We start from the raw sequence: 24,881 nt of genomic DNA on the forward strand, positions 1-24,881 counted from the left end.
AAACTTGAACTTTTCTTTTTAAATCTGCTTTTTACTGGAAATCTTCAATGTTTAGCAAAATCAGATATAATGTCCACTAGTTCAATTTGTGAAATAATTGTGAAATTTATTGATAGTTAATGATTTCTCTTGAAATTTAATGGATCATGAAAGGTGAGAATGTACATTGTTCTTGATTTTTTGTTCATTTTTAATTTGATAGTTATTTGATTAGAGAATTTCCAAGATAAATTAAAATGGATTGATTCTTTCGATTGATCATTGTGATCTAAAAAGTAAGGAAAATTGATTATGCTGTCGGTGCATAATAAAGGAAACTTGCTTCGGTTGTCATTAAACATGCAGCCTATTAGTGAATTTATTAGAAAAGAAAGATTAAAATTGAATCGACGATACTCAACTTTAGTTCAGTTAGAATTGTCATAAATTTTTGGATTCAGCATGTTGATAATAAATAAAATGAATAGAAAGAGTTGCGTTTTTCACTTTCATTGATTTTCCAGTTAGAGTAAAAGTTGAAGCATTGATGAGAAACTTAATTTCTTCGATAAAATTTGAGATCACTTTGATCGACTTTTCCTTGGATAGTCTTGAATTAATTTACCACTGGAAGTTTTTCAGTCAGTTATCATTGATAAATTCACAGAATGGGTTCGTCTTTAGGTTCAACTAAATCACTCAGATCATATTTAGAAAGATCACCATCATCGTCTTCTTCGTTGTCATTATGTGAGTTTAAATACTCTAAATCATCATCTGAATCATCATCGTCGTCTCCTTGATTGGTACTATCTCTTTCATTGAAAAACTTTCGGTTCTTTACATCTCTTCGGCTCAAAGGGCGATTAATATTTTCACAGGTGCTCGAATTGGTTGAATTTATATTTTGTGATTTATGTTCTTCTTTATCGGTTGGAAATTTCTTATCTTGAGAATTATTTCCATCGTCTGATTCATCCGAACTTCTATTCTCTCTGAAATCTCGCTTGAACCTTGAAGATGAATCATCCTTTTTTGAACTTTTGTCTCCGTCACGGTTTGACTTGTTACCACTTGTTGATGGTCGATGTGATCTTTCGTTGCTTCGGTCTCTGGATTAATTAATAAAATTTCATTAATTTGATGTTTATAAACAATAAGGGTTTTGTTTTTTATGGACAGACAAAAGGTGAGAAAATTGAAGAGGGTACACTATTAAAACTATAAAATATATAGACTAAAAATTATAACCTACCTTTCTCGATACCTTGTTGATGATTTTTCTTTATATCGATCAGGTGATTTATCTTTATCAATTTGTCGTGAACTATGATTGGATTTCTCTAGTGACCGCTCTTGAGATTTGCTTCTATTTTTTTCTCTTGTTTCAAAAGGAGATCGATCTTTCGTTCTGCCTTTATTTTTATCAGTTGATCTACCTCCTGAACGGTCAGTGGATCTCTCTCTGGATCTTGGTCGATCTCCTCCTCTATCACTTCTGGAACTATAGAGAGGGGTGAAAAATAATGTTAATAATGAGATACATATATATATGTATATTATATCAATGATATATGCAACATTTAGTTATTCATCACTTCCAAAAACATTGAAACATAATAATTAACAGCACGTATGCAGAGAATAAATAGTGAATTTGAAGAGTGAATCAAATCATTAAAGTTAATGAATTCATGCATTGCTAGTATAAACAATGTCTATCAATAAAAAAGCATGTTTTTACAGTTAAATCTACAAAATAAATTTTAGCCAACTAGGTTTTGTGCCTCAGAGAAAAAACGGGAAAAAGATTGTAATTTTGGCAAAAAGGTAAAAATAGATTCACCTGTTCGATTTCCTGGGGGTATCGTATGAACGGAATTTCTTTTTCTTGCGTCCGAAATCATCATATTCAGAATCAGAATCCTCACTGTAGCAATGGAAGTAATAATAATGATAATAATAGCATAAAATAGTAATATAATATGAAAAATTTATAATAGTAATAAAATGAAATACAAACAAAAATGCTTACCGGCGTATATATTCAACTTGGCCACGGTCATTGTAACCACCGCCAAGACCAGTCCTTTCTTCATTTTCACTAAATTTAGGTCCATTACACATGTTACACTGTTGTCTACGAACCCAATTGACATTTCCACAGCGACCGCATTGCCAATCATCAGCGGAAAACAAACCCCGTGATTTTTCAGCGGCCATTTTTCCGATTTCATGGCCAATTAATTTTTTGCTTGAGCTACTGTTTGAACTGCCCTTTTCTCGACTTTGATGAGATGATGAGGATGGAGAATGATGATGACCATGATCTCGACTTCTATCTCTATCCTTAGATCGATCCCTGGTCCGATCCCGATGACGATCACGGTCACGGTGATGAGAAGAATGTTGATTGTAAGATTGATTGGATGAAGAATGATGAGATGGTTTGTCGCCTTTCGATGGATAATATCTATCTCTACCACATAAATTACAAGCTAATCTTCGAGCAAAGTTGACATTGCCACAAGAGGAATCGGAACAAACCCAATCACCGTCAGCGATATTGTTACGACCACCAGAACCATAAGAAGATCTAGGTTTACGAGCAACCTGATCTTTTCTGGTGTCGCGGTATCCCTCCGTCCGTGAAGTAGCCAATTTAAAGCCGTTACAGTTTACCTAAGAAAGAAATAGATAAAAGGTATAAATTCACTGCAAGAAAAACCTCTGCCCATACAATCCCTTCAAAGACAGAAAATCAAACATATCATGAATGAGACAAATTAGATTGTAACAATTATTACAAAAATTATACTTGTTACGAAAATAATTTAATAAAATAATTATTTATCATTATTACCTTTCAGGTTAAATTGGTTGAACAATTTTAATTAAATTAGACAAAATGAATATGACAAACAAAATTTTCTGAAAGTGTTTTTGTTTAACACGTGAAAACAGATTGCTTTTATGGATCCGATACTTAACCTGATCCCAATCCTGTGGCTCACATTTTTAAAAAGCATGTGTTTCATGTGGAACAGGTTATATGTACACAAATCTGTGTATCTTTAACTATGAAGTTAACCGTACACATAATGATGTTTAATGGCAAGGATTCAAATAATAGTTTAATAATGGATTAAAAGTTAATTTTTTGATCATTTTTATTAAATCACACTCAAAGAATGCATACTTTAAAGCCAAAGTGATGCGTTTTTTTGTGTTTAACGTATTGATTTCATTTACCAATGCCTGCTTGAAGAATTGTCTTAAAAAATTAAACTCTAAATTCAAAATTAATTGCTAGCTCAGTGGTTAGAGTGTAGTGATAATAAAGGTTAAGATCAGGGTTCGTGCCTAGTTTTGATAAATTTTTTGTTTTTAGAAACTTAGACGAGTGCAATTTTTTTACCGCAACATTTGAAATAGATATCTGTTAGACTGATTTGAGATCAGTTCAATCCATTATTAAATTATTATTTAAATCCTTTTTTCAATTCATCATCATCATTAAAATGCTCAATAATTCTTAAACTAACTTCAGATTAAGGCTTTTCTATTCAGTAAATGAAAAATTTACAATTGTTAGTTATTATTGGTGGTATCAGATACAGATATCGGATAGTATCTTTGTGTACATATAACCTCAACCGTTTCATGTGTTTCTGAATGTTTGATAAACATTGTCTATTTTTGTGTTTCTTGCTTTAAGTTATTTTTAACTATCATTGCTATTATTTTTTTAGATGACCATCAATTAAATTGTTACAATGGGTAAACGTAAATTGGACTCCAGTGTTAAGAAAAGGTTGGCAAACAATGTCTCTAACAATGATAGATCTGTGATTGCTGTTGTTGGTCCTTTGGCTCATCTCGCTATTCCTTCAATTTACAGTCGAATGAGTAAATTGAAAAATAAGTTATCAATGTCTATTTTATGGTTATGTTCAGATGTTCCATCATACTATGAAAGTGATAAACGAAAAGTGGTTAAACTGCAGAAAAAGCTCAAAGCCGACCAAGATAATTGCAGTGAAGAAGATTTGTTCACCATTCTCTTGGATCGAGTTCCGATAAACTTTATCCATTATCGAGATGATTCGCCATTAATCAATCAGGCCTTTGATCTACTAGTTATTCAAGATTTTGGCAGTCTAACTGCCAACCAATTGGCTTCTGCTTGTGAATGTATTCGAGCTGGTGGCTGTATAATTTTCCTTCTCGATACAATCAAAGACTTGAAAGAATTGTATAATCTTGAAATGAATGCATATAAGATTTATGATAATTCATCTCACAAAACAATATCGTTGTTTAATGAGAGATTCCTTCTTTCTTTGATGTCCTGTCCAACTTTTATGGCTATTGGTGATAACCTGAAATTGATACCTTTAAGTAATTATGCAGAGCCGAAAATATCCGTCGAAGAAGTGTCTGAAGATGAAAATGAATTGAATGTTCTTAAAAATTCAACTGCTGACACACAACCTCTTGGTTGTCTGCTCAATTGTTGTAAAACTCTTGACCAGGCCAAAGCTGTTGTGAAAATGGTCGATGTTATCTCGAAAAAAGAACGACAAGTTACCTGCTTCATGGGTCCTCGCGGTCGAGGTAAATCAGCTGCTCTTGGATTAGGTGTTATAGGAGCGGTTGCTTTAAATTTTTCAAATATTTATATTACGACTAATAATTTGGAAGGTCTACAAATTATTTTCCACTATATTTTAATGGGACTACAAGAAGCTGGATACAAAGAGGGTGAAGATTATCTAATTATACGTACATCCAAATCATCTTTACTTTCATCATTCTCTTCGTCGCCACCAACTATTTTGCCATCATCTGAAAATGAGAAAATAATAACTCGAATCAATGTTTTCAGAACATGTCGCCAGTTTATCCAGTATATTTCCCCATATGATGCATCAAGGGATGAACTTTTCACTAAATCAACCCAACTTTTGATCATTGATGAAGCAGCCTCCATTCCATTCGATCAAGTAAAGTCGCTTATTGGTACCTTCATTGTTTTTCTCAGCATCACAAATAACGGATACAAGGCTAGCGGACGTTCTCATGTATCAAATCTAATGAAAGATTTGAGACGTTTATCAAGTAACCCACTAGAAGAGTTTACTTTAAGTGATCCAGTTCTCTTTTCTAAAAAAGATTCAGTGGAGAAATGGCTTAATAAATCTTTGTGCCTGGATTGGGTTAATTCTGAAAAGGATGATAAAGACAATTTCGGTTGTCCTGCTCCAGAAGAATGTCAATTGTTTTATATTAATCGTGAAACTTTATTCAGTTATCACAAATTGCCTGAAACACTTCTTCAGAAGTTGATGAATATCTATTTTGCCTCTGATTATACTGCAAATGCCAATGCAATTCAACTGATGGCTGATTCACCCGACCATCATTTATTCGTCTTGCTTCCACCAACAGCTCACAAAAGTAAAGTACCAGAAGTCTTATGCTTTATTTTTCTTCGACTGGAAAATGAAGATTCACCGCTAAATTGGGCTCAAGACAATTTCAATGCTGATGGCGACTCATCGATCTCTAAACTAATCCAGCAAGAGTACCTGAGTAGCAAATTAATGTCACTTCATGGAGCTCGTATCATTAAAATAGCAATCAATCCTAAATATGATTTACAAGAATATGGTTATGACCGCAGAGCTTTACAACTTGTCGAAGAATATTTCAAGGGAAATTTCAACATAAAACTAACGAACGATGAGGTAACACCTATTGAAAAAGTGTTCGAAAAGATTGGCTTGAATTTGGAAATAACTCCTCGTAGTGACTGTGAACCTTTGTTTTTAAAACTGGAAGAGCGGAAAGCAGAAGTTTTAGACTACATAGTTGTTAATATTGGGTTAACAGGTAATATTTTGAAATTTTGGCGTCGAAATGGATACACTCCTATCTATGTAAATCCAGAAGCAAATGAAGTTACAAGAGAACACGACTGTATTTTAATCAAATCTCTTATCACGGAAGATCATGATGAAATGGATGTTGATGGGACAACTGCGGAAAAAGAAAATCCCAATGCATGGTTGATTAATCTATGGGAGCAATTCAGAAAACGATTCATTTCACTCCTTTCTTGTAGCTTTAATCAATTGAAAGCATTGCTTGCTGTTGAAGTTCTTCAAGAAAATGAGTTTATAAGTAAGAACATTAAACGTCAACCGTTAACAAAGATGGAACTGGAAATCTACATGACTCTCCATGATTTGAAAAGGCTGGAAATATACTCAACTTTTCGTGATGATTATCGTCGAATAACCGATCTACTTCCTCATTTGGCAAGGTTTTTTTTCATGCGTAAATTTGATGAATCTGTGCATTTGTCACCCGCTCAACTAATTATCTTACTTGGAGTAGGTCTTCAAGGTAAGACTATAGACGAAATTGGCGATGAAATAGGATTACCTGGCAACCAAATATTAGCTCATTTCTTGAAATCGGTTAAAAAGTTCTCAAATTGGCTCAATTCTATCCAAGAGAAAGCAATATCAGAAGCATTGGGACTAGAAAAGCAAAGCTATGAAGCAATTTATTCAATGAGACCAGTTCCTGGAGCCTTGGATGATGAATTAGAGGATGCTTCTGAACAGATCAAGGAAGAAGAGCAAGCTAATCGTGCTAAATTAACACAAGAAATGAAGCATCTAGCTAAATACGCTATTAAAGGAACTGAAGACGAATGGGATACTGTCTTGAAAGGCAAGCATAAATCAATCGTGTCAATCAAAACGTAAGTAAAAATTGTCTTTTTAAACCTTCAAGTTCGTTAATAATTCGTTCTTATTAATTTAATCTTTTTTCCAGTGTTCAACCTAAAAAGCAGAAAAATGAGATCACTCCTTTGGATAAGCCGGAAAAGAGGAAACAAAAGTTCAAAAAGAAGCAATTTAATAAGGAATAAAAAGAATGGCAATTGACAATTTAATCTAAACTATCTCCAATAGGAAATACTAATGAATTGAATTTATTTGATCTGTAAATAAAGTGTAAAACATTGAGTAAATAAAAATGTTGGAAAAAATGAGCCGCTACCTATCTTGATCAGATTAATATATTTTTCTGATTATTTATCTTTTGAAAGATGGTAATTCCGATTCTGCAAGCTTTTGAAATCTTCTTAACAACGTACTTTAAAGATAGATCACTCGATATCATACTAAATTTTTATGATAACCAATCTCACTCAATGAAGTTATTGTGTTCGGGAGAACAATAGAGAGCTTCAAAAGTTGGTTTGATTCCAAGGACAGAAATGATTTACTTTGATTCTTCCTTCAAACAGTGATGATCTGAAGAGAAAAATTAACAAATAATTAGGAAACCAGTTTGATATTTGACAACATTTGCTTGATAACAGAAATATCAATATTACAATGGCTGAACAAATAGACTTTTCATCAATCAAATTGGTTGAATCTGTTATTAATGATGAAATTCGTGACAAGTGTCGACAATTGTGCAGTGAGTTCATTGCTGGACCATGGAAGGATCTAACGCTGGATGAAATTACTGTAACACCAATCGAGTAAGTGTCAAAATTAACCAGCCTTGTATATAAACTAACAAAACCATTACTTGATTTGTCATTAGAGATGGACTTAGTAACCGCATCTATGCTTGTACTAATTTGAAATTAACCTCATTCAAGCAATCAGGATTAAATGCTAATATTCCTGCCAAAGTGGTAGTTCGTTTGCATGGCAGTTCATTTGTTGGCGATCAAGGTGACATGATTGTTGTTTCAATGGATGCTTTACCCTTAATCGGGGAAAAACTTTACCAGAAAGGATTTGCCCCGAAAATTTATGGAGTTTTCAAAGAAGGCAGAATTGAACATTACATCGAGGTACATCATTTTATCTAAACTTACAAATATTATGGCATCTATTGACTTTTAATAATCGTTCATTTTTTGACTTATTCAGGGCATAAAATTTCCTCCTGCAACATGGCACAGTACTGAGATAATTGATTGTATAATACGAAAAATGGCTGAAATCCATCAGCTGGAAATGCCAATTTCAAAGGATCCCTGTAGTGTGCTGAAAATGGCTGAAAAATTTTATAACCTTGCCCAAGAAAACAATTCGTTTTTGTCTGTTGATTGCTATGAACCAGAATACAGGCCTATGGTTCAGCAATTATTGGAATATGATTCAATTGGAACAGCCGAGTGGCTTCGAGATATGGCTCAATACATCAAATCCCCAACAGTATTCTGTCATAATGATTTACATTTTGGAAATATTTTAGATCGACAAAATTCTGATTCTTTAGATAAAAGGATTATGATAATTGACTATGATAACTGTAGCTACGGATTTCGTAGCTATGATTTAGCTTTCTTCTTTTATGCCAAAAGCTTTATACCAGGACGAGCCGAAACTTGGGCAGGCCAAACAATAACCACCAGAGAAGAGAAAAAGCGAATGCTCAAGGTTTATCTCGATCATCTCATTAAAATTCGCGATGGTGATATTGATCCAGAGGTTGACAATTTAGAGAACTTGGAAAGGGAAATTGATTTCGGAGATATTCTTCTTCAATTTGTTTTCAAATCAGTAGGTCGAGGTAAAATGAGTCCAGCATTAGCTCCAATTTTTGTAAGTATTGATTAAGTTTAAAAACTTGCAGGATTGTTAATAATCTGATATTTTCCTATTTTATATAGCACATCATGTCCGATAATATTGAAAAACAAGATGCAAATGTAGCTGAGGCCAAAGAAAGATGTGAACAGTACAAGCAATCAATATTGTCTGGAACAGGAAAGAAGTCGAGTGAATAAAATTTCTATTATATCTCGTTCGATTGGTAAATTAGCTTTATAATCAGACTCATTAAAATGTTTATTGGTGCATAAAATTTCAACAATAAAAATTGCTAAGAGATTTTTCTCGATTGTCACGCAAAAAATTTGATGAACTGCCTATTTAGTATTAACTTACAGCTTGAAAAGTGTGATATTTTTGCGACTTCTGTTGACTTTTTATTTTAAACTGTCTTTTAAAAAATCAATATCTTCGTTGTTTTTATTTTCAAATAAAGTATTAATAGTAAGCTTAGCGGGACCGGCTTTTTTCCACCACATCCACCACTTTATCCACCACTTTTTTCCACCACTTTAAAAGTGGCTTTTTTCCACCACATTTTTCCACCACTTTTTTCCACCACTTTTATCCACCACTTTTTTTACCGTTTTTTCACCCTATTGTCCACCATATTGTCCACCACCCAAATCAACCGAATTTTTGACCACTTTTGCACCATCTAACACACCCACTTTTGGGATATTATGGCGATTAATAGTGGTCAAAAATTCGGTTGATTTGGGTGGTGCATAATCTTATAAAAAATTGTTTGAAAATGTGGTGGATGAAAGTGTTGGACAATTTGGTGGACAATTTTGTTGAGAAAAGTCTCACTAAAAAGTGATGATGTTTGATTTGGTTGATGTGGTGGATGTGTTAGATTGGGTGGTGGACAATATGGTGGACAATAGGGTGAAAAAACGGTAAAAAAAGTGGTGGATAAGAGTGGTGGAAAAAAGTGGTGGAAAAATGTGGTGGAAAAAAGTGGTGGATAAAGTGGTGGATGTGGTGGAAAAAAGCCGGTCCCAGCTTAGCAAATTAAGAGTTGGGACTTTGTGGGTTTGTGCGGTCACAATAACTGAGCCTTTTAGTATAAAATTTTCCCGATCGGCTTTTTGCAGGAAAATCTCAGGAACTTTACAGGGTGTAACTAAAGTTCGTGTAGGAGGCAAAAAAATATTTCCCCCTGCGTAGAAACCAATTTTAATTTGCTTTAATTTCTCGATTCAGAAACTGATTCCCTCTCTTAAGCCCTCCTACCTACACGAACTTTAGTTACACCCTGTAAAACGTTACTTGTTGGATAGCCTTTCGTTCAATTATGGAACCAAATTTTTTCACGAAACTCATCCTGAACGCCATCTATTGGGCAATTAAAAAAATAGAGACTCCGAGAGACTTCCCTCGATTGAATCAGTCGCACATTTTAGAGCAACTTAAATTGTTAAATTACTTGTTTGTTAACCTATGATAGTGCCTGGTCAGATTCTGATGTTATTCAACCTTTCGCAATTTTTGGTCATCCAATATCTATTGAACTAAAAATTATTTCATCTTTAAGTTTCTCTATCCCGCCATTCGGTTCTGTTTGTTATCATATGTTTTTGTCCTGAAGCACATGGTTAAACTCATATTTCGCTCATTTTGAAATTTTGTTACTTGAATCAATTAGTAAGTATTTTAATTCTATTGTTTTAAATTACATGATTTATTATACCATTGTTTTATTTATTTTTTTACTGTCCAGTGAGCTACAGGTCTAAAGATCTTTTATCCTTTGAGCCTAAATCGTGCCCTGATTCATTGTTAATTGTTAAAAAGAACTCTCATAAAAGACCGAGAACTGAACTTAACACCTCAAGAGTGGAAAGCGAACTTATACCCGCTATTCAGAATTTTCTGGAAAAAGTTAAAGCTGAAAGAAACAAAGGACTTGAAGACTGTTCCTCCTCGTCTGAGTCATCAGGTTCTTCGGGATCGTCAGTTGCCACGTCTTCTGGTTATTCAATTGCACGCAGAGATACATCTAATTCTTCTTCTTCTTCCTCTTCTTCCAGTTCGGAAGAAACCTCATCATCAGAAGAAGAGGCTCAACAAGTCCAATTGAACGTATTATTCTACAAACGTGAACACGATTCATCCGACTCCAGTAGTAGCTCTTCTGAAAGTGACTCTGACAGTGATTGATCGCTTCACCAATTATTTTGTAATCTTGTAAAACAGCATCTAATATTCAATATAAATAATGGAGGACTATTCTAATGACCCTGTTCTGAAGAAATTCCCATGCCCTCTTTTTAAAGCTCAAGAGTCCGAACAAAAACGTTTAGCAGCTTTAACTCAAAAAGTTGAACAAGAAAAACTAGCCAAACAGTTAATTAAAAGTTCCTTATCTGGGCAAGCTTTGAACAAGAAAATTGTTTTTGATAATCCAGTCCCATTGGTAAAAGAAGAACCTGTTTCCAAAAAACTGTTTGCTGAGGATGAAGACAATGAATACAATGAATATAATGAAGAATTCGCTGGTGATCAATCCTATGAGTTCAAACGTTTCAAAAATTCTAATGAGTCCAAGATAATCGGACTTCAATCAAGATTTGCTCATGATCCTAGATTTAAAATAGATGAAAGATTCATTGATGACGAAGACAACTACGGTGATTATTCACATGAACAAGATGAAGCAAAAAAGGAAGAGGAAAAACAATTAGATATTCTTGAAGAAGTATTAGGAAAACCTTTAAAAAGAAAATACAATCAACCAGAGGAATCGAAACATAATTCAATCATTATTCCACGTTATGATCCAACCAAGGCTGAATCACAAAAGTTTAAAATACGCAAAGTCCACAAACTCGAACCTTATCAGCTTCCAGAAAATACTGAAGAAGAAAACTCTAAACCCGAAGTTTCAAAAGAACGATTTTATGAGATTAGTGAGACTTTCAAAAAAGATTTCAACGATGATCAGTTTGATGGACAATCCTTTAGTTTAACTAAATTGTTTGGTCGACCAGCTGTTGATTCGACTGTTGAAGCAAAGTTTATCCCGAAGAAAGATCATTCTGATTCTAGACAAAAATCCAAAAAAGAAAAACATTCTAAATCAGAGCAAGTAGATTCTGATGATGATGAGGACGAGGATGAGGAGGACGAAGATGATGATGAAGAAGAGGACAATGAGGATGAAGATGAATCTGATCTTGAGCAGTCTAATGTCCAAAAGCCTATGGCCAAAGCTTCGAAAGAGATGACTGAGAAAGCTGAAAAAAAGAAATCTATTAAAGATGATTCAAGCAAATCTGAATCTGCTCAGGATAAATCTAACAAAAAAATGAAGTTCAGAGAAAATAGCAAAGTATCAAATCCACTTTTGAAATATGAAAGATTTTTCTTCACAGAAGATGATAAACGTTTACAAAACAATACCTTCTACAACAATGAGCGAATAAAATCCCATATTCAGTCATGGAAAGAAAAGAAAATTGTTATGACAACGGTAACTACGATTTATGACAATTCTCACTTTTCAATTTTATTAATTGTTCTTTTTTATTTTCTAAATTTTAGGCATTAACTAAAAAGCGAAGACATTTCAAACACGTTTCCAAATTGAAGACTACTTTAGAAGCTGGAAATCCAAGAGATAAAGATTTAAAGAAAAAATATCGTATTTTGAAAAAGACAACGAAAAAGCATTAATATTTGTTCTCAAATCATGGTTCTGTATTTGCATTAAAAATTAACTCAATAGAGATTTATAATCAATCAATCTTTAAATTGCTTCATAAAGATAAAATAAACTATTTGTTATCAAAGGGTTCTCGAACAGCTTTAATCAAGGTAACTTAAAAACCTAAGGTTAGGTAAGCCGTTGAATTGAGAAAAATTCATTAACCTTGGTGGAAAATCAATGGAAAGTCTTATTAATCATCAATTTACTCGAGGCTAAACTCACAATCCATCGGAAAGTAAACATTTTATGAATGATGAATACCTTCAACAGATAAATCAACCTTCTAGATTAATTTCCTTGGATAACTCAGTCTAAATTATTTAGAAAGACGAAATTAGAAGCAATATTTTTGAAAATCATTTATCACAATTTTCTAGACTAAATGTATAATTTTATTCTCATCTATCAGTTAATTTGATTCGCAAAGAAGGCTGATGAAAACAGGAGAAGTAATTTAGTCAAGTTATCGATAGGTAATGCGAATCATTGTTTCAGCCAAATCAATTTAATTTAATTTCTCTTAAGGTTAATCATCGCCAAGGTTACACCATTTTCTCACTTTAAATATCAAGACTCGTTTTAATGTTGATGGTCATGTATTTTGATAGTCATTTAGTTGAAAGCATTTACTAATTTAACGATCATCTAGTAATCTTGGTGTTCAAGTGTTTTACCCCAGCTTGTGTACTCATCTGGAATTGTGATCATGTTTTTGTTCAGAAAAAGTCTATTCTTTTGTTCAATTATTTTCATCTCTACGTTATTTGATTACAATCATTGTGCCAATATTGAGACAAGTAAGGATAAAACAAATTATGATCAAAATGACGAAGAATGCTATCGAACTCAATGTAATACTAAAACATATTTTGTGATGAAAAGTATTTCCAACCTCCCAGAACAATATGTTTACTGTAAAGACAATCAATATTGTGATTGTTGTATAAGAAAAGATTTAACTAGCCAAGAAGAGAGACAATTAATGGACCAATTGAAGCAACTTAACGAAAAATTGGATCAACATTTGCCAGAAACTATCTGATGGCATAGTGTACAAATCACAGACTTCAACCTTAATCTCAATCAATTGTAATTATCCATCCATTATTTGACAAATACAATAAAAAATCGTCATTTTTAACTTTTCCTTGCGCCAGTTTCTTCGACAAGTTGACCAACCATGGTGAATTTGATGATGATGATGATAACTGCAAGTGAAAATGTATAAAAAAAGTTAAGATAATGTTAATCATGTTGACCACAACAATATAAGTTTTCCTGTCTATTGTACTTTCGCTTGGATAAAGATTGGTCAAGTGTTAAAGGTAAAAGCGAAAGCACATAAGACAAAAAAGAGATTTTCTTGAGAAAAAATCTTTTGTTTCGTTTTTACCTTTGCTTTACACAAAGACTTCTTGCTGTCAAGAAAAGATTCAAGTGATAAGTGTAAGTAGGAAGAAGAGGACGAAAAAGATGAGGGAATCACTAAATTCTGGTTGAAATAAAGTTGAATTGATAAGGAATGAACTGCTACTAGACTCTTATTCCTGTTATTACATATCAAACTGACAGGAAAAGATAGTCTTGCTTTGCTCAACTAAAAACCATGTTAAAGGGTTTATACGCACCATAATTATTAGTTTCTGGTTTCTTCGTGACCAAACCAGCCTGACTTGGTTTCAATGTATCAATGATTAACACCTTCATGTTTGGTCTAATCACCAATGATTATTTGTCAGGATTTGTTTCTTGCTTCTGATCGGTGACATTCGCAAAAATTAGACCAAAATTGAACAAGATGATTGGCAGGTTTGATCGCCGTAAGATACATCAAGTAAACATTTTTTGAACATAAAATTGGAACCAATGTTTATAATCACTTAACCATTATGATTAAAATAAATATGTAAAGTATTAATAATACTGGTATTCCTTAGCTTCTTTGGTGGTAAAACTGAATCAAGAGTAACTGAAACTTGCAAGAAAACGGTAACATCGTGTTAACAAGGTTCATATGAATAAGAGTAGCTCTACCTAAAGGGTTTGTACTTAAATTGAAAAAATATTTTCAAAAAACAAAATAGTCTACAAAACAATTTTATTTTTTCCTCTTTACGCCAATTAAATAAATGTGAGTAAGTTAATAATATTAAATTAAGTTGACCTTTCGACTTGAAAGCAACGGCTTCTTGAAACTTCAACATCAATGTAAAATTTGATCTGCCGCTCACGAATCATCACAGGATCTTTTGCTTTCTCATCATCTCCATTGTGATCTTCCCTAATATCTTCCTTCTTGTTTCTTCGCCTTTATTTTAGGCTCAAAAATAAGGTTAGTAAACCCATCAAAATGTCAATAACAGTAAACCACGCTTAGGCCTAACATTGCCTAAGGTTATTTTAATGTTAACAACCAAAGGTAAGCTGATTGTTCAATTACATTTGTTGATGACCATTGAATTGGCTTCTAAGAGTTGATCTAATTAATTAGTCTCATATAACACAGTTACAAATAGAGCAAATTTCACAAAATAAAGGTTTCGGTTAATATTTGCACTTCTTCACCATTCCAAATGAATTAGAGACATTTAGTTATGCACTTTAATTCGCCATTTAATTGTACACTCTTTTGAGCTGACAATGAGCAGAGTTAATCATTACAAAAATACTAATAGCAACTGTTGTTAATATCATTATGTTAGGAAAAGTAATGTAATTATCTTACCTTTTTCGTTGAGTAGCTTTTTTGCTTGAAAAAAGATGATTTTGCTTTTAACCCAAAACTCGTTATTTTTTCATTTTTCAACTTCATCATTATCATTATATGAAAATACATGCATTTTCTTGTTAGACTTTCATTAATACAAAACAAGAATTAACGGAAATTACTAACAAGAATTGTTAAAGTTGCTGATAATGATAGTGACATGGTAAGAAGTGAGAAAAATGTTTCAAAGTTATGATTAGTAACTCTTACAAGCTGTAAGATCTGAAACCCAAATTAGTCCCAAATGAGACCAAAATAAGGCTAAAAGGTCCGAACGAGAAATGAAGTGTAAAAGACATTTTGTTAACCCATTTGCTTGTATTTAATGAGAAAATGATTAACCCAGTTAAGTTTAATTCCTAACCCTTTCTTTCTCACTTTTAGCTCAACTTCAATCAATCATGTTCACATTGGTGTTAACCTTTCATCTTGACTGTCGCCATCTTGGTCTTGTTAATATAAATACATTTTCACAGGTAAGGCAACAATTAGACAAACATTGTTATTAATACCAAGTTAAGGTAATGTGTTAAATCCTCGTGCCGGCTTCTTAACAAGTAAATTTAATTAACTTGATTATAGCCATTATATCCCGTTTAGATTGAGATCAATAGTGATGGTAGTTAACATATTGAGATATTGTTATTAAAATGACTGTCTGAGAATTGATGAAAATCCTTAAATTTAGATTGTATTTTCAATTTCGTTTTCAATTGTATCTCTATTTATATGACCAGCTTTCAATGCGAAGCAATTTATTAGGGGCTTAGGTAAGTCCCGATTCTCGGTATGAAGGACTAACTTTTTTGGCTTATTTTGAGAAGTAGTCTCCTTCTACATCTATGCAGGCCTGCCATTTACCAGGAAGTTGCGCTAGGCCATAAAGGTACCATTCGGGAGGCTTCGATTCAAAAAAGTCCTCGACGGCAGACTTTGTTTCGTCTAAAGACGTGTCCTCTCTTTTTTCTTAAGAATCTTTTGAGCGCTGAAAAGAGGAAAAAGTCGCTGGGGGCCATGTCTGGTGAAAAAGGGGGGTGAGATACAGTTTTCCAACCTAATTCTGCGATTTTAGCTATTGTTTCTTTCGCTTTATGGCAGCTCGCGTTGTCTTGTAAGAAGAGCGGCTTTCTACGTGGCCTATTTGGTCTCTTTTGCTCCAAAATCGATGCAACTTTCTCTAACTGCCTTCTGTACTCTTCTCCCTTCACGTTTTCACCCTTTTTCATCCACTCAATCAGCAGGATCCCCTCAGAATCCCACCAGACACAGGCCATTGCTTTAGGCGTATTTTGGTTGACTTTGATGCGCTTCGACAGCTCTGACCTCGAAGATACCCATTCAGCAGCTTCAGCTCCAATACCAGGATTAACGGTATACACCCATGTCTCATCCATAGTAATTAGGGCTTTGAGAAATGTCGTTGGCTGCTGTTCGTAGACATCCAAAGCTTCAGTTGACATTTGATACCTTTTGCATTTGTGAGCGTCAGTCAACTTGTGAGGAACCCAAGATGTGGAGAGCTTTTTTAAGCCAAGGTCCTCAGTTAAAATTTTTTGCATAGTCCAGGTAGATACCTTGAACTTTGAGGCTAGACTTTCGATAGAAACTTTTCTCTCAGACTGGACTAGTTCTCTTACAGGGTCGATCAATTTCGAATAGTCGATCTCGAGAGGTCGGCCCGATCTAGGCTCATCTCTGACGCTCGTACGACCTAAACGATACTCCCGATAGAGTCGATCGATAGTTGAGGGAGCTGGACACTTATCACTATAAACTTTTTGCAACTTTGTCTTCACTTCACTTAGAGATAACCCATCAAGAAAAAGAAACTTTATTGCTGATCTGTATTCAACTGGATCCATATTTGATTTTTGGCTTTTAAAAACTAGGTTTAGATCGAAAATTAATGAAATTGCAGAAAATTAAGCTATTATATATTGACTATGATTTAACGTTAGCGCCATCTTTATTAGACCATTCTAACATACCGAGAATCGGGACTTACCTAAGCCCCTAATATTAGCAATTTGCTTCTTTTATTAGATAATTGAATCATATTTTGAACGTTGTTTACCTTTTGATAACAATATCAACAAAGCTTTGCCTCTGATTGTTGCAATTGTTATATTTTAAAAAGAGAGGTTTCAATGGTAACAATGATCAATGTTATTGAAAGAAATTAATAAACAATTAAAGTTGAAAAAGATCAAGACTTGAATGAGCTTCATGATTATACCTTTACTAGTCAAAACTCATTTGTTAGTTAGGCCTTACTTTTAGGCAGTTAAACCGTCTTAACGATAGTTCCAACTAGATTAATGTCAATTGAAGGTAAATTAGAAATAGATTGTTCAGATTAAATCAAGTTCTCAATTGAATCCTATTGAATATAACAAATCAATTGAGTGCAAGTAAAGCTAATAAAGATACAGAGTCAATCAATGAAAATCCAATTCTAGGCAAAGTTGATGTTGCATTGAAAAGGTTAACGATTAATCGATAAGATTATTTGTCTTAATTGTTGGAGTAAAAAACGTTTACTACTCTTACCTTTTGTTTTGATATAATCAAGCAATTGTTAATGGAGAAACTATGTTTTAAAAGATTTAACTAAATGATAAAAGCCAATTAACTGATCGTTAGTTTTCAGGAGTCTCAGAAGTCGCCAGGTTAGGCCATCTAGTAAGGAAAAGAAGACTTAAGATTGCAGACGATTATTTTATCAGTTAGCCATTTTAATCTATACTTTATCAAATGTTTACAAGAAGACGACATTTCTTTTAAAATCCTTTCTCTAGTTACTTTCGCATAGTCACTTCACCACTTATCATCGTTACAACTGATCAAACAAAAGTGTTAATTGAGTAAATCATTAAGGATTGTGATTATTCCAGTGAGCTTTAAAGCAAAATTATCTTCACCGAAGAGCTTACAACATTTTACTAACACGAAGATCAAGATTAAGATGTTTACACATTAACAGTTTTCCAAACAGTAACAACGTCAAAAATGTGAATAAATCAAGTTAATTAAGTAAGTAAAATAGCGACTGACCAGTAGTCAAATGTCGGACAAATGTGATTAAATCTTTCAAAATCTCTTTTAATCCACAGATTGGAACATTTGCCTTTGATCTTGCTGTGCGTGTTCATGCAGATTAATTGAAATTTGGAACATGATGAAGACAAAAAAAGCCTTTTGTTGACCCAAATATAAAGCAAGGTGTGAGGCAAGGTGTTATGGATGACAAAGATGACGATGAGGAAAAGAGCGACGGCCATTGAGATGGTAATGATAAAAGGTGATAAGAGACTGTTTTCAGAGAAAAAGACAAAGTAATTATTAAATATAATTTTCATCTTTTGGTTTTTTCTTCTTGCCTTCATTTTTGTCTGTAAATTACATAGACTTTACAGACTAATATCTAATCAGACAAACTGACTTCTGTGTCCTCTTCATTTCATCATCTCTATCATCACCTTTATTTTTCCTACCACATCTTCCTCCTCCTCCTTATCTCATCATCACCTTTATTTTAGCTTCAAAATGAGCCAAAAAAGATGCTTCCAAAATATTACCACTAACTAATGGTAAGGTTGATATGATGACCTAACCAGGAAAATGCGTTTAGGTAATATTTAGGGATTACAAAGTGAAAGTCACTGTGGTCAGTTTTTAACTTATGTTATGATATATTTATAACGGAATGTTAAAGTTAAATCGTACATTTTGTCTTTTTATTTCATCGAGAAGTTGAGGTCATTTGCAAAGGTCTTAAGGTTACTTGGTAAGAGCACTAATCTAATTTTAACGATGCCAATTACTTGACCTCTCATATTTGCTGTTTAAACTCAAGTTGAAATTATATGATCATGAAGGTGACGAAAGGTGAAGAGGAGGAGGAAGAAAAGGTGATGAGAAACAATGGTACATTATTTGAAAAGAGGAAAAAACTGTTAAACTTGAAAACAATTTCAAGTAACAATAGAGACTCTCCAAAATGGACATTATTTAGTCAACTAGACTTTACATTCATGTCAACATCTTTGGTCCCATCTTTTGTTTGAATACTAACTCTTTTTTTCTTACTTTTCATAGACTGTTAACTTTTAATGACTGTTTGAACCTGTTCATTAAGGCGACTCTAGAAAGAGGTAAAGGTCAAATGCACAAAGAATAGCCGTTTTCCTGGATCCATTTGTAGGAGTATTTATGCCTAATCTCGATGTGTATGGTTATACGGTTACTTTTGACTTTTTTGCGGTCAAAGTAATATTTATTAATACATTAAGGGAATGCTCAACACTGGACTTTAACCAAAGCCGTCAAGAGAAGAAGATCGAAGCCTCTATTAAGTCAAATTAAACTGGCAAAAGCTAATGGGTTAGATGAAACAAAATGTGAACTCGAATAAAGCTATGGGTCATTGAACGGAATTGTTTTGGACCAAGCAGTTTGTCAATGATGAGCAAAGAATAAGAATATTGCCAATTGAAAGCCAAAGATAAACATATGGAGAGTAGGTTAAGGTTCTTCTCTATTTACGTCTTTTTGTTTTCTTCTTACCTGGCGATGAAAATAAATATTGCGCGTGTAAATGATGATCAGACCAATGGGATGAAGCTGGATGATAAAGAGTGGCTCGTGCTTTAGATTGATATGCTTGAAAGATCATCTTGTTTTGAAGCACTTTTATCTTCTTCTTTTCGTTTGATTTTTAGCCTTTTTGGTCTCAAAACCAATCATTAAATGGGCGAATTTTAATCCTTACTCTTGATAAGTTTCTAGCCGTCTAATTGATTATTTGAGTTGTTTCATCAAAAAACCGGCCGACCATCAACTAATTACTTTGAGAGTATATCCACTGCAGAAATGTTTTAGTTAATCGAGTTACATCTTCAATTCAGTGGTTTAAAGCTGAATAATTTCGTTAAGAAATAAAACTAATTAGTCAACCATTAGACAATCATTTAACGCATTTTAAATTTAATTTTTCAGTTCCTTTTGTTATCTTCCAGATATCATGCACAGCGCGTTTAACAATTCAATATCCCATTGAGATATTTCAAATGCAAATTACTGGTCAGCTAATCGTGAGTTTCTTGCTTCTAAAGTAGATCAAGGTTAATAAGTGAAAGTTCCTATCGACAGTTAAGAAACCAAATCAACACTCCCAAACTGTTAATTTTGATCACGAAATGTCAAAATTTTCGGTAGCTTGAAACATTGCGTAAATGGACGGTAAAAGATGAGCTTTCAAGAAGTAGCTTTACCATAATTAGTAATTTCATCGCTACTTACTGATTGAAGTTGATTGAAGTCACTTGCGTTTACTTGTTCTTTCAACTTTCATTAGTTATATTGCAAAAGTATGTTATTTTGGAGTAACCAATTCCCATAACCCCTGGTCAGCAGCAATAGAAGGGAAAGTTTCACGAGTAAGGTTATAAGAAATGCGAAGAAAATGAAACAGCAGCACTTAGATTTTAATTAATTCAATGAATGAGTTAAAATTTGTACATGCATTATACAATTTGAACATTTGCAGAGTTATGATAATTAATCTACTTGACAAATCCCGCAATTTTTCACAAAACCCAGTCACTTGCCTTTTTTATCATCCACTTCATCATTGTCATTTAATTGTGTTTTTTACACAAAAAATAAACTTCGTTACGCGTCTTTTAATTCACCAATTATCTTCTTCATCTTCTTGCCTCTAATTATCAAGGCTCACAATTGATCGGCTCAATGATTACAACTTGACTTGATCTTCGCCATCGTCTTCGTCTTATTATCCATTTCTACATTTAACCTTGTCATTGAGCCCAGGTCAATAACAGCTCAATTGGTATACAATTATTCATTATTTATTTACATAATAATTCAACTGTTAACTCTATCCTTTTTTTTACTTCACCATAGGTCACAATTCAAAGCTGAAAAGATCCACCGACCTCCAACTATGTCAGCGATCAAAGGACAATTTATTATTAACCATGGAAAGCAAACAAAAGGAAACTTCAACAGCTACCTGTTGATACAATTAGCCATTGAGATATTGCCATTTCAAACTAAAGCAATGATAAATGTCCACAAATTTCGATGAAATATCTATTAAGAATCACCAAGGATGGACACAATTCACCACAATTTGCCACAATTGAAGACGGTTGAAGTAACTTAAGAAGTACTTACCATAGGAATCTCAAAATTTTTGTTTTCCTTTTCTTGTTGCTTACAAATTTCTTCTTAACTTTAACATTCTATGTTAGTTCAGGTCAGTTAAGGTGAAAGAGATGCAGACAGGGTTGGTCAGTTGTTTAAAACAATTTTTGAAATTTTGTGTGGTTATTCAAATTAATTTGAATCGCACTCTAATGAGCACAAATGAGACAGACCGCTATAATCAAATTAACATTGATAACAATTACCTAACCAAAAGTCTAATTTTTAACAATCATCGCAATAATTACAATTGCAAAGTTAATTTAGATCATAACTGATTGCTACTGTTTATAAATTGCAATTGATAAAGGCTAATTGAAAATCATTTGAAAATAGAAATGTAAAACAACTGAAAAGCTTACTCAACTATTAATACTAATAACTAATAAATGAATTTTGTCCCTCATTTCATTGTAATAATTTCAGTCGTATTTTGAAGTTATATATTGTGATAATTTATTGAATTATTTACATAACTTTGATTACATATACAATATTTAATATTACAATATAAAATATTTAAAAAAAGATAAAAATTACGTAAAATATCAACTTTTTATACACAAGTTGAAGCTGGTGTTAAGGTTCTGCCAGGTATTGAATCGGAAACCAACATTTCATTGAGCAATGCGATATAAGTTTGGGCCATTTGAAGAGTTTCATATTTGGACAATTGTCTTTTAGCATCGGGAAGCTTTGGGACTTTATTCCGTAACATATCAAAGGCCACATTAAGACTCTTCATTCGCTTTCGTTCCCGAGCATTTGCAGCCATTCGTCGCTTCTTAGTAGTTGTCGATGGTAATTGTTTACTTTTATGCGATTTACTCAATTTTGATAATAAGCTTTCGTTTTCACCTATTTAACAAAGTAGAAAAAAGTTTCAATTAGAATTTTTCATAAAATGAGTTGAGTTGAGTGTTTCAACATTTTAACAGAAATTTAGAGACAATGGTCATCAGTTGGGAACATTATTAGACATTTTGAATTAACTTGTTAACTTAATACACCTATGGATCCATATCGATCATTTTACAATGACAATTACTACAATTACTTTGTTTCAGTAACAGCAAGTCTTGTACAAAATAATGAAGATACTCAAGAACGAGACAGAAAGTTTCAGAAAATGTTCAAGATATGTTATTACAATACAAAGGCCGCTCAACAATTTAAAGTGATCAATCAAGTAATGGCAAGAACAAAAGAGATCAAAGAAACCATGCAATTAACCTTTAACCTGTTAGCACCTTATTTACTCTGTTAACTGTCCCATACAAGATATCCAAGGGTTAATATTTTATTTTCAATTAATCTCAGTCAAAAGCTAAACCTCACATGAATAACCACTTTCATTGACATGCAATCTAAGTAATATTCAACTAGAATAATTGTTGAATAAGCAATTTGAGTATCACATACATTTGAGTAAGTTAAATATTAATCAAAAGATACAAATTGATTTTCTCCCAATTTTAGCTTCAATGATCACGATGTTTGTCATCTCAAGATGAGCTTGGCTAACTTGTTTACCGAAAAGGATTGCTACTAACATTGTAAGAAAAGGTTTGTTGCTCAAAGCTAAAAAAGAGTTCATTTTTTATCCTTTTTTTCACAAAAAAATCCTCAACATTTTGGATGCAAAACACATAATTGACACTGAAAACGCAATCAGGTCATTAGACTAAACGCTTTAAGAACTTTTTCTGTCAGTCCATTCATCAATCAAGTAAGTATAAACAGAATGAAATACTCAATTATTTTCTAAATGATTAACAATGACGAGTAATTGATAAACAAGTTAGTCACTAAATTCATTTTAGATAACCATGAACTAGATCCATTCCAAATAACTATTTGCAAAGGCACATGTCTAGAGGATTTAGTTGACCAACTTCACTCTCTAATATTGAATAAATTTGAGGGTTAATTAAGCTGAAGTAACTTTGACAATACCTTTAATTGGTGATGAATTGGACGTTGTTGTTGAGATTGTAGATACTTGAGTGGATGATGAGTATTCAGATGATGTTAATTGCGTTGAAGTGGTTGAAAACTCTGTGGACGTTGAGAAAATCGACGATGTACTGGTTTCATCTTCCATTTTGAGCCAATAATGTTTATTCATCTCCATATTGGTGTTGAATAATGGTGCCAAAGCCAGAGACATTCAAAAATAATGATGGATACACACAAGGAGTAAAAAATGGGTAAAAAATAAAGTAAAGTTGAGAAACGAGTCTAAACCAAAGATACAAAGGAAAGTAAAAAAAGGTCAACTTGTAGATTGAAGGTAAGTTTGCATCCAGACGCCAAGCAATATTCAAAAACTAGAAACAAATAAACATAGGTAAGGAGAGAGAGTTTTAAGGGACGCCTTTTGTACTCCAAATGTTACCTGATTGGATATAGAACAACATGTTTACCTGTGTTTTCAAACCGAGAAGCGCCATCTTTACCTTTACCATCGTCTTCCAGAATATATTTTAATATGCAATCCAACCCAAGGTGATAATAATGCAAGACTTGAGATTGTTTATGATGATAATTCAAGCAATTATCGAGTTAACCTGAAAAGGTAAATGCATAAATTAGAAATAAGTCGCAGATAGATTGTTTGATAAAATGCAAAGTTATTAATTGATCATTTATATTTGTCTTTTAGCGGGTAAAATGGCAATAACAAGGAATGAGTCATTCAGACGAGGAGGAGGTTAAGGTGGAGAGATGAAGAGTAGGAGGAGGATTTAACATAACTTTACTCGTCATGCTGGAATAAATTTTCATCTTTGCCATCATAATCATGATTGTAATTAAAAAAAGTACAATCAAAAAGTGGTAACATTGTTGTCTCTGTTTGTTGATGTGTAATTTTACTTTCATTGGTATTTTATTTTTACCTTTTATTTTCCATTAAATCCAACTTGTCCATCTTTTAACCTGTCAATAGCACTGTTGGGCCTTTTTAACCTTAAACATTTATTATGTAGATAGTCAAAAAGTCATAATAATGATGGTAATGATTAAAACGGCAGATGATACCAAATGATGCGTATTAAAATGATGATGATGATGATAAAAAGAGGTATTTTGCGATGGCGTGTGTCAAGAAAGGTAACCAAACATCATCCATTGTTGGGTTGATTGTTCACTTTTTATCCCGTTATTTTGGTTTCTTTCAATTGAAAGTAAAACAGAAAGTGTTGCTTGTACTTGACCCAAATTTTAATGTCCAGGTTTAGTTTGGTTTTATCAAGCGGTGTCGATGGAAAGGTGATGAAAGATGATTACAATAGCTGTTTCCTTTTATGTTGAAAATTATACTGTTTAAGGGAAACACTTTGTCCACTTCTGTCCAAGATTTTGGACAAAAATATTACTAAAATTATAGTTCTTGGCAGGTTACAGGATTTGAACGGCTGAAGAAGGAAAACCTAAACAAGAAAAAATCAAAAATAATTTTCACCAGAGGAAAGAAACTGCTAGAAGATTTGGCTTAAAGAGTTAGACAAAGATAATGCGTAACAATGTCAAA

The 24,881-nt window shown here is 33.0% G+C and overlaps 6 protein-coding genes and 2 long non-coding RNA genes across 11 annotated transcripts; 4 read left to right on the plus strand and 4 right to left on the minus strand.

Annotated features, from left to right (window-relative positions):
- Nucleotides 1-116: 116 nt before the first annotated feature.
- On the minus strand, nt 117-2,905 carry LOC107367631 (uncharacterized). Its single transcript, XM_015935360.3, has 5 exons — nt 2,843-2,905; nt 2,015-2,661; nt 1,826-1,909; nt 1,235-1,483; nt 117-1,091 (listed from the first exon to the last, which is right to left on the minus strand). The coding sequence occupies exons 2-5, from the start codon at nt 2,200-2,202 to the stop codon at nt 641-643; spliced, it is 972 nt and encodes a 323-aa protein (XP_015790846.2). The 5' UTR covers nt 2,203-2,661; nt 2,843-2,905; the 3' UTR covers nt 117-640.
- Nucleotides 2,906-3,621: 716 nt separating this feature from the next.
- LOC107368529 (RNA cytidine acetyltransferase) lies at nt 3,622-7,048 on the plus strand. Its single transcript, XM_015936372.3, has 2 exons — nt 3,622-6,754; nt 6,829-7,048. The coding sequence occupies exons 1-2, from the start codon at nt 3,756-3,758 to the stop codon at nt 6,923-6,925; spliced, it is 3,096 nt and encodes a 1,031-aa protein (XP_015791858.2). The 5' UTR covers nt 3,622-3,755; the 3' UTR covers nt 6,926-7,048.
- A 245-nt stretch (nt 7,049-7,293) lies between these two features.
- LOC107370397 (choline/ethanolamine kinase) lies at nt 7,294-9,091 on the plus strand. The gene is made up of 4 exons (XM_015938390.3): nt 7,294-7,549; nt 7,615-7,870; nt 7,950-8,627; nt 8,696-9,091. Exons 1-4 carry the CDS (start codon nt 7,398-7,400, stop codon nt 8,810-8,812), a joined length of 1,203 nt encoding a protein of 400 aa, XP_015793876.2. The 5' UTR covers nt 7,294-7,397; the 3' UTR covers nt 8,813-9,091.
- A 985-nt stretch (nt 9,092-10,076) lies between these two features.
- LOC107368880 (uncharacterized) lies at nt 10,077-12,433 on the plus strand. The gene is made up of 3 exons (XM_015936771.3): nt 10,077-10,286; nt 10,363-12,114; nt 12,186-12,433. The coding sequence occupies exons 2-3, from the start codon at nt 10,861-10,863 to the stop codon at nt 12,315-12,317; spliced, it is 1,386 nt and encodes a 461-aa protein (XP_015792257.2). The 5' UTR covers nt 10,077-10,286; nt 10,363-10,860; the 3' UTR covers nt 12,318-12,433.
- Nucleotides 12,434-13,235: 802 nt separating this feature from the next.
- On the minus strand, nt 13,236-14,571 carry LOC149094373 (uncharacterized). The gene is made up of 2 exons (XR_016200956.1): nt 13,980-14,571; nt 13,236-13,559 (listed from the first exon to the last, which is right to left on the minus strand). It is a non-coding gene; the product is annotated as an uncharacterized LOC149094373 (long non-coding RNA).
- A 1,455-nt stretch (nt 14,572-16,026) lies between these two features.
- Nucleotides 16,027-16,980, minus strand: LOC149094374 (histone-lysine N-methyltransferase SETMAR-like). The gene has a single exon (XM_089266215.1). It carries the CDS (start codon nt 16,978-16,980, stop codon nt 16,027-16,029), a length of 954 nt encoding a protein of 317 aa, XP_089122341.1.
- A 721-nt stretch (nt 16,981-17,701) lies between these two features.
- Nucleotides 17,702-21,752, plus strand: LOC107370752 (uncharacterized). Of its 3 annotated transcripts, XR_016200955.1 has the most exons (5): nt 17,702-18,151; nt 18,232-18,453; nt 19,217-19,637; nt 20,850-20,969; nt 21,044-21,752. It is a non-coding gene; the product is annotated as an uncharacterized LOC107370752 (long non-coding RNA). The 3 variants fall into 3 exon arrangements; XR_001570702.3 differs by lacking the exon at nt 20,850-20,969; XR_016200954.1 differs by lacking the exons at nt 20,850-20,969; nt 21,044-21,752 and having other exon boundaries at nt 19,217-19,888.
- A 25-nt stretch (nt 21,753-21,777) lies between these two features.
- Nucleotides 21,778-24,837, minus strand: LOC107360325 (uncharacterized). 2 transcript variants are annotated; one of them, XM_089270200.1, is made up of 4 exons: nt 24,247-24,837; nt 23,773-23,916; nt 23,303-23,676; nt 21,778-22,204 (listed from the first exon to the last, which is right to left on the minus strand). In XM_089270200.1, the coding sequence occupies exons 3-4, from the start codon at nt 23,514-23,516 to the stop codon at nt 21,903-21,905; spliced, it is 516 nt and encodes a 171-aa protein (XP_089126326.1). In that variant the 5' UTR covers nt 23,517-23,676; nt 23,773-23,916; nt 24,247-24,837; the 3' UTR covers nt 21,778-21,902. The 2 variants fall into 2 exon arrangements, with proteins under 2 accessions (XP_089126326.1, XP_089126327.1); XM_089270201.1 differs by lacking the exon at nt 24,247-24,837 and having other exon boundaries at nt 23,303-23,587.
- Between the last annotated feature and the right edge of the window lie 44 nt (nt 24,838-24,881).

The sequence above is a fragment of the Tetranychus urticae genome, chromosome 1 (genome assembly GCF_039701765.1).
Source record: "Tetranychus urticae isolate SD_2017Ah chromosome 1, NJAU_TeUrti_SD_1.0, whole genome shotgun sequence".
Taxonomy (NCBI): Eukaryota; Metazoa; Arthropoda; class Arachnida; order Trombidiformes; family Tetranychidae; genus Tetranychus; species Tetranychus urticae.